This window comes from Pollicipes pollicipes, unplaced genomic scaffold (genome assembly GCF_011947565.3).
Source record: "Pollicipes pollicipes isolate AB1234 unplaced genomic scaffold, Ppol_2.1 Scaffold_4881;HRSCAF=5763_pilon_pilon_pilon, whole genome shotgun sequence".
NCBI classification, from domain to species: Eukaryota; Metazoa; Arthropoda; class Thecostraca; order Pollicipedomorpha; family Pollicipedidae; genus Pollicipes; species Pollicipes pollicipes.
The window spans coordinates 49,221,945-49,230,793 of record NW_023596576.1 but is presented as its reverse complement, the minus strand read 5'-3'; the positions used below and the strand labels follow the sequence as shown (position 1 = coordinate 49,230,793).

At 60.2% G+C, this 8,849-nt stretch overlaps 1 protein-coding gene across 3 annotated transcripts in view; it reads right to left on the bottom strand.

Moving 5' to 3' along the window:
- Positions 1 to 924: 924 nt before the first annotated feature.
- Positions 925 to 8,849, bottom strand: part of fwe (calcium channel flower) — a 10,456-nt gene continuing 2,531 nt past the window's right edge. The window contains exons 2-7 of one of the 3 annotated variants that reach the window (XM_037224709.1): positions 8,696 to 8,764; positions 6,993 to 7,130; positions 6,584 to 6,656; positions 6,070 to 6,195; positions 5,471 to 5,578; positions 925 to 2,815 (exon numbers count right to left, since the gene is read on the bottom strand). In XM_037224709.1, the coding sequence (XP_037080604.1) occupies positions 2,734 to 2,815; positions 5,471 to 5,578; positions 6,070 to 6,195; positions 6,584 to 6,656; positions 6,993 to 7,130; positions 8,696 to 8,762 (594 nt within the window). In that variant the 5' untranslated portion in view covers positions 8,763 to 8,764 and the 3' untranslated portion in view covers positions 925 to 2,733. Of the gene's footprint in view, positions 2,816 to 5,466; positions 5,579 to 6,069; positions 6,196 to 6,583; positions 6,657 to 6,992; positions 7,131 to 8,695; positions 8,765 to 8,849 lie in introns of those variants that run through there. The other 2 variants (XM_037224711.1, XM_037224712.1) reach the window with 2 other exon arrangements.

Sequence of the window (8,849 nt, the reverse complement as noted above, 5' to 3'; positions counted from 1 at the left end):
GAACTTGGCGCCATTCTGTGTGGGCGGAATCAAGTGCGGTGGATGCCCGTTCGATGCTGGAAGACGAAGCGTTGCGCGGACTACTCACGCGTACTTTGGCTGTTCATTGTTCCGCCTGGCGAAGCGTGCTGGCACGATTTCCACCACCAATCGAGGACAGCCGTCTCAGCTTTTGTCTGCTAATGTTCGACGACCCTGGGCGACCCCCCCCCCTCCCCTTCCGCAGGGTGGTGCGCCTGCATCCACCAACCGGTGTCAGTAGCCCGTCGACGTTCATTTCCTGCTGTCGTGCGCCGTAACGTCGCCAACGCAGGGCAAGGATTGGGTCAATTGCTGAAACCGACCCCGCCCATCCACGAATCCGTCATTCGGTCGAACGCCCGTCGTTCCACCTTGGCAGACTCCGGAGCAAACGCCGAGGCGCTCTTGCCGTCAGCAGCGCGACGCATTCGCTGCCCGGTTGTGGATACTGCCAAGGCTAGACTATTGACCCCCACCACTGGTATCTGCGAACCTCACGAATTCGTTAATTTTTCAGCGGCTGCAGCCTGAGCGTTAGTGCCTCATCCTTCTGTCGGTTCCCAACCGTCCGTTCATGAACGGTTTCAAGCCAATCCTACCGAAGCACGAGCCGTAGCGTGCCGTTATCGGTCGGCGCTGATGAGTCACGTGACGTCTGATGAGGAGCATACCCCGTGATACCGTCGGGCGGAGACCGCGGACGCCCGGCGGACCTTGACCCGGCGTCGGCGTGGCCCGCTGCCGGCCACTACTGCGGAGTCCCGGCCAGAGCCGGCCCTGACACGGCTGCTCCCGTCACACGCCCACCCACCGGAAGTGATCGTGTATTGAACCGGCCCTCAGCCCGGATATGTCGGAATGTGACGACACCGAGCACACCGGCTAGACCAGATCACCACAGCTACCGGAACTGATCGTGTATTGAACCGGCCCTCAGCCCGGATATGTCGGAATGTGACGACACCGAACACACCGGCTAGATTAGAACACCACAGCTACCGGCGCAGTGACGGGCCCATGCGACCGGCGGCTCCGCCAGTCCGCGGCAACGGAGCGCCGCAGGTGCGGCGGCGGCGTCCGCACGCGCCCGCTCGCGGCGACAGCACCACCAGATGACTGACTGCGTGACGTCACGCCACCGAGGACGCTGTCCGGCGCGTGTCAGCGCGGCCGCGGGCCGGGCACCGGACCGAGCGCGCCCGCGAGTGACCGGGCCGGCGCAGGGAGGGCCGCGACCTCGCGCCAGCACCCGTTAGGAGCTGCACCACCTGAAAGCACTCGCCAAACACCGAAAATGTATACAGTACACTACAACGAAGAACACCAAAGGCGCAGCATTTCAGCAAGATAGAGTCACCGGTCCGTAACACGACGCGTAACCGCCCAAATCACCGCAATTGCTGGGGATAACCGATTTAATCATGCACTGGGACACGTCACACCGGACGCGCCGGTCGGGTACGGCTCGCGCGCGCCTGTCGATGGCGCGTGTCGCTGCACTGTCCGCACAGTATCTGACACGACGCGTGTGACGCAGCACTGTCCCTACCGCGTCCGACCGACCGATGGCGTGTGTCGCAGCCTCGTCGCCACCGCGCACGACTGATGGCGCTTGTGTTGCAGCACTGCCGCCACCGCGTCTGACTGATGGTGCGTATGTCGCAGCGCTGTCGCCGCCGCGTCTGAGCGACACGCCTGTGGTATGGCCGGACACGGCAACCTACAGCACCCGCCGCGCTACCACCGGAGCAACGCTAGGTCGAGCCGAAGCCTTTGTCGCGACTTCGCTACGGCTACGTGACTGAGCGACAAGCTGGAAACTAAGCGTGCGCGGCCGGCTGGTGAGCCTCTACAGACGGCAGCGCGCCCTGTCAGCGGCCGCACGCCTCTGGGCCGGCGGCCCGCTCGCCCCCGCCCCGTGAGGACGTGACCGGTCGCGGGTCGAGGTCGGCGGCGCGCCTGGGCGGCCGTCTCCAGCCGACCCCACGGCGACGGGTATCTGAGTCACGCCCGCGCTGGCGGCGCGTACCTGACTCACAGGTACCTGAGACACCGCTGGAGACGGCGCGCGTCACAGACTGCGATGACGGCCACGGCCAAGGTCGTACGACTCCAAGGTGCAGAACGAATAATAGAATACTTAGCCCCCGTTTCTTGACATCGGGTGGTAACATCATGGCAGCAGGGAGACACGGCAGAGAGTAGCACATGGGTTACAAAGTCCATCAATCGCTATTGAGACGTGGCCGCGCGAGGACGGCACCCCACAGACAATCCCATTGACTTCGGATATGCTGTCATCACTAGGCTAGTTGAGTTAACCATCGCCTATAAACAGGGCTACCCCATCAAATTAGAACGACCACCACGAATACCGCAGGTTCACGTGGCACCTGTGGGCCTCTCGTACCCAACAATGCCAGGGGAAGCTACCGGGCGGCGGCCCTCTCCAATAAATAGCCGTCAGCGCGCGACAACGCCGACGGGAGGCGCCAGGACAGGGCGCCGTCGGCGGCGGTGCCGCGCACCCGGTCCCGTCGGCCGGACGCCGGGCTCGCGGTGGCACAGGCGCCGCCCCGGCGTCCGGCCGGGGACGATCCGATTCTGTGTCCAGCCGGAGATAGGTCCGGGGACCGATGTCCGGTCCAGTCCGGTCCGGTGTCCAGCCGGAGACAGGTCCAGAGACCGGTGCCCGGTCCGGAGCGGCGCCCCTTACGATGTGGCCATTGGCTGCGCCTCGTTGACGATCGGGTTCTTGTCTGCCGCGTTGTCCATCATCTCCTTACGAGACGCCCTGCCGACGGTAGCGCGCGTGAGACGGCGGCACGCACACCGGACGGCCACGGGGCTGCGCTGGTCAGCCGGACATGGTGGCGGCACGGAGCCAGCGGGGAGAGCTCGTGTATGCCTGCGCGATACCTCATATTCAACGCTAACAGACAGAGGAGGAAAACAGGGATACAGACATAGTAGTAGTAGCAGTAGTAATAGAAGTCACGATGTGACAAAGAGACGACACGAAAAGTTGGACGGCAAAGCATGTACCCCATACACCTGTAGGGTACACCACGACGCATGGCGAGCCCGTTTTCACGGCCGACACGGGGTCACGTCCGCCACAGGAACGCAGCAGTGCGCCAAATCGGCCAATCAGTGGGCCGCGCGCCGTCTGATATCAGCTCTCGCGGCGTGCGGGTGGAGGACGCAGGCGATCCACGCGGTCGGCCGGCATGTGGCGTAGCACGCGACGCCGACAGACGGCCCGTGGGCCGCCAGGCGGCGCTAGTGCGGGCTCGGCGCGCCGCCCGTGGTGTTGCGGCCGTGTGCCGTGCAGTGACGTCACTGACTAGTCCTCCGTTCAGTCAACGAATTGAGACGAAGTGGATCGAAGCCCCGGTCTCACGTCACCAATCGGTGAACGGGTTCGAAGTGGCGAGTCTCAACGGCCTGCATAGCGGCGGTCATTCACAATCTGTCCGCGGCACAACTCATACGGTACACGGGTAGCGGCCACACGCAGAGCAAGTATTGTCCACCTCAGCAATTGTCGGCCCCTCCCCTGCCACTACCAACGCCAGCAGACATATGGCGTAGGGCCGCACGGTTCGCAGCAGCCGTCCGCCCGGGTGCAAACTAGGCAGCACGTCGCTAAATAAACAACGAATATGCAGCTACAGCACATCGGCGAGGGCCGTCCGTCCGGTGCGGCGCGGCATCCGAGCCAACGACAAACACATGCAAACATACAGCATCGCACGGGGCCGCTCGCGGCGACAGCGCCTGCGGAACACATACCAGTCACAACACACATCAGCGCCAGCTGGTCTGAGCCTGCGGCCGCGGCCCTGGAGCAGCGCCGGACGGCTGCCGCTGCCGGCTACGTCACCCCGGCACCGCGCGGCCATCTCCACCGACCGTGCGGCTACAGCTGGACCGCGACCGGCTCCGGGCATGCTCTCGCGTGCCGCCGTGGTCTTGGCCTCCAGCTGGCCTGGCACGTCCAGTCACGCGCCGTCTGCCCGCTGGCACCAGGCCGCGCTGGCGGCCGAGCCCTCAACGGCGCCAGTCACGGATACGGAGGGGCGTCCCAATCCCTGAGCGTGCGGTGACCCTCGCGACAGGTGCCGCCGCTTCCAGTCCCGTAAGCCCGCAGTCGTGTCAACGCAGAGACACGGCCTACGGGCCTGCGCCAACCAATAGCCACGACGGCATCGAGACCCAGGGCAGGGGCCTGTACTGCCCAACAACCATGACGGCATCGGGACCCAGGGCAGGGGCCTGTACTGCCCAACAATGACGACATCGAGACCCAGGGCAGGGGAATGTACTGCCCAACAACCATGACATCAAGACCCTGGGCAGGGGGCTGTACCTGCCCTACAACCATGACATCAAGACCCAGGGCAGGGGGTTGCACTGCCCTACACCCATGACATCAAGACCCTGGGCAGGGGGCTGTACTGCCCAACAACCATGACATCAAGACCCAGGGCAGGGGGTTGCACTGCCCAGCAATGACGACATCGAAACCCAGGGCACGGGGCTGTGCTCCACAACAATCGTGACGACATCAAGACCTAAGACACAGAGCTGTACTAGCCAACAACCATAACATCAAGACCCTAGGCACGGGGTTGTACTGACCAACAACCATCTCGACATCGTGACCCAGGGTATGGGCTATACTGCCCCAACAATCATGACGACATCGAGACCCAGAAAATGGGGCTGTACTGCCCACCAACCATGACAACATCGAGACCGGGACATGGGGCTGTACTGCCCCAGTCATGCCGATACCGAGACAAAACATACGAGCCTGTATGGCCTAACACTCATGCCGACTTCGGGACAAGGGGTACGAGCCAGCACCGCCTAACAGTCATGCCGACCCCGTGACACGGGGTGCGGGCCTGTACCGACGGGGAGCGTGGCGCCGCTACGGGTTGGCCTGCCACACGGCCGGGTCACTGAACAGCGCCTGCTTGGAGCTGGCAGCAGCAGCACCGCCACCGCCACCGCCGCCGCCGCCGCCAGTGCCGGCCCCGCCGCGGGCCGTGGCAAGCATGTCCTGCAGCTTGCCCCTGGTGTGGTGTGGGTCGGAGGTGAGGGCCGGCGCCGCACCGGCGGCACGGCCGACCGCCGCACAGCTCAGCTCTGGGCTGACCCGGACGCGTGGGGTGGGCGGGGTGCGACACGAAGCTGAGGGGATGCGATGGCAAGAGACGCCCCAGCCAGGAGGTGACGTCAGAATGACCTGTGGTCTGGTGAGCACCACACAAAACAGACCACTAATCCCTGATCACAGCGACACGGACGCGCCAGGCGGTGCTCTACCGCAGGCCAGGCGGCGGCACGGGCACATCGGAGTGACGCGGGGCGTCGGTCAGGAGGTCAGACAGGCGCGCCTGCTCCGGACACACGCCGACCAGACGGCCGGGCGACTCACTTTCTGCCGAGCGCCATCAGGCCGTTCAGCACCCCCGCCACGAAGATCAGGCCCGAGCCGATGATGATGGAGGCCGTGCCGCACATGAGCACTGCCGGGATGGCCAGTCTGGAACACAGCCGGAGCCGGCGCCGTCAAGCGAGCCGGCCGGGCACGAGGGACGGCACCGGAGCCGCCCGCGGGTCCCGGCCGACCGGATGCGGTCTCGTCGGCGACGCGGGCCACACACAAACACGGTATCCTGTAGAATATGAGTGTGATACAAGCATTCCACGTGGCGTATGTAACGGAACTTTGAATCGAATCGGCCCCATCAAAATAAGCATGTCTAGTGACATTTGTAACGGTGCGTCGGCATCTAATCACGGCCATAGTATGTCGAAGCCGTTATCTGAGGAGCGCTGATAGCAGCAGATTTCAAAGGCTATGCCGAAAACATCGATAAGGCTGACGACACGGACTCGGCGCACAAAAAGTGTCGTCACGGAGTCCAGCTGAATGAAGGGCACGTTGGCTCGGCAGAGGGTTCGTTATCAACGCGTCACAGATCACATTTCACTTCGGCGAGATTGTAAAGCGCACGGCGTGCGGACACTAACCCAATGTACAGCCCGCCCTTGAAGAAGGGCGACAACGTATCCATTTTCTTGCTCGCGGTCTGCACGAAGTCGATGAACATGCAGAGGAACGGCGCCTCCAGCACCGTCACCACGAAGCCGGCCATCCTGCGGCGGCGGTCGCAGGTTGGCGTCAGTCGGAGGCTGGCCCGTCTCAGCCTCTCCCAGCTGGGGCGAGGAAGGGCACGCCCCAGCGACCTCGCCCCCGCCTGCCACTGTCGTGTTTGCGCAGGCCAGCGCAGCCCACACCGAACCAGTGTCACCATAGTGTGCATGTGCCACAGGACGAACGTGCCGACGTCGTCCGGGCTAAGCCCTCTTTATAACAAAACGAAATGCATCTGTAAATCGTCTTTAGCTCCCAGTTGTGCCGTCGAGCTCTCGAGCTCTCGACGGAGAGCTAGCGACGGAGAGCTACCGACGGAGAGCTACCGACGGAGAGCCCCGGCACACGGAGACATGCGCGCCGCCCGCGCCCGGCCGGACCACCACTCACATCTGCCAGATGCCAGCCACCAGGTACAGCGGCGTTAGCGTGAAACAGTTGAAGGCGCCCAGGCCGATGGCGACTGAAACGGAGGGTCGCACGCGTCACCGGCCGTCGGCGCCGCACCGGCGTGCCGTGTGGCGGAGAGTCGGCGCGCGCCAGCACTAACGGCAGGGACGGCCAGCGCGGCCGTCCAGCTCTAGCGGTGGGCGCCGCCCCCAGGGCCGGCGAATCAGCCAAAAGGCGGGCCATGGAGATCAGCTTCGAATGTGATGCTCCCAACGTTAAGGCACGATCACCCTCTCTGAAGCGACTTTGACATAGCGATTGAAGTGATTTTGACACGAGCTTCACCTCCGGCGCCGCGGTGGAGAATACCGCGGCCGGAGGTGCCTCGCGCGGCCGGCGCGGCACTCACTCAGTCCGCCGATGGCCCCCACGCCCTTGGAGGCGTACTTCATCCACCAAGGCGCCTGCGGGGCGGCGGCCGCGTCGGGCGCCGGCTGCTGCTGCTGCTGCTGCTGCGGCGGCGGCGGCTGGGCCGAGTTCATCATGGCTGTGGCACAACACACAGGGACGCGCCGTCAGGGCGCGAGCAAACGCGACGACGGCGCGGCACGAACGGCGTCGCAGGCACGAGTCCGCCCGCGTCAGAAACCGGCCAGGGCCATGCCATCACTGGAAACGCGACTATCTTAAAACTTCAAGTGAAAAGACGTTTGCATTGAGCACCTGTAAGCATTTGCATTCAGCAGCATCAAAATCTGTCATCTACCTAGTGGGTTTTGCTCTTGCATCAGGTGTTGCAGATTACACCAGAACAACATTGTAGGGCATGCCCTTGGGAAATTGTCAGCGATAAGATCGACTGGACATTAACAAAGCTGATACCTTGGGAATATTTTAGCAAGACAGTGTCATGAAGACCGAGAGGCAGTGAAACTTGCCATTTCTTCCACCGTGAAAATTACAAAATATATTAACAGATACATATATCTACCCAAAAATGTATAATATGCCAATGACAGTCACAGCTGAACACCTCACATACATGCTGGTTTTTCAAATTATGGTTGGCAACATCAAAATACTCATGGGCAGGCACTACAGCATAAGATATTGTCTTACTTGATCTAACAATCCAGTCTAGTTGTATCACTTCTATGAAGCATGCATAAGTTTATTCATGCCATTGTGGGTAAATGCCAGAAACACCATCAATTTATTAAAGACACCACAAAATGAATGTGGACCATAAACTGTGCACTTCATGCTAACTGCACTTATTGCACACCAGTTGCTTATCACCAGAGCATGACCTCAGCAGAAGATGCTTCACTGAGGAAGTGTCATTTGTTCTCTAATTGGCACTGGTTCATTAGCTGGCTTCAGGCCAGACCAGGGCCATAAAACATTTTGATATACATTGGGATGGGTACCACTCAGGATATGGTATGTCTGGATATGGGGGGGGGGGGGGCATGCCCTCCAAACTGTACACAAGAGGACTACTACAGCTGACAAAATAGCTGAATGCGACATTTATGATGTTCATGAAAATGGATGAATGTGACTGATATTTAAAATTTTGTGACTGATCAATGTCACTGTGCCCTATTTTTTATATTTGCAGCATCCTTCTGCCTCAGGATTACATGTTGATATCTCAAAGAACCATCTTTCATGGTATTTTACAGGCTCATAAATTGTCAAAATCACATCAAATTTTTAAAATTAAGGGAGCAGTCACACTGGCCATCACCAATTAATCATTGCTAACAAAGTCACAGCAGAACATTGCTGGCAGGCACATCCAGGAGTATGTATTGCAATATCCTAACAGCTCATGCATAGGCATCTCTAGTTGCAAACATGTCTCATGGTGTACTGCTGGATTTACTTATTAGCACATCAGACTACACTAGCCATGACTGGAGATAGAAATCAGATTATGGTGACAGGGAAATGTGATATGACTGGGAAATGTAGTAGGATGAAACTTGTATACCTGCAGACATCACTGCTGATTTCTCATGCACCTACAGCTAACAAAGTGCTGGAAAGCCAGGCTGTTTGAGAAACGGTTAACTAAATACTCTATAAGCATGCAACAGCTACCACCTTGTCCTGCCTGCTTCATGACCCAGGACTGGGCCTCGGGTGGCAGCTGCTGAGCTGATTGCATCATGACTGGAAAAAAATCATCTGTTTGCTTTTTTGGCTAGGTACATCTGAATGATGAGGGTAAGGGTAAGCCTGCAAAAAAATCCATTCA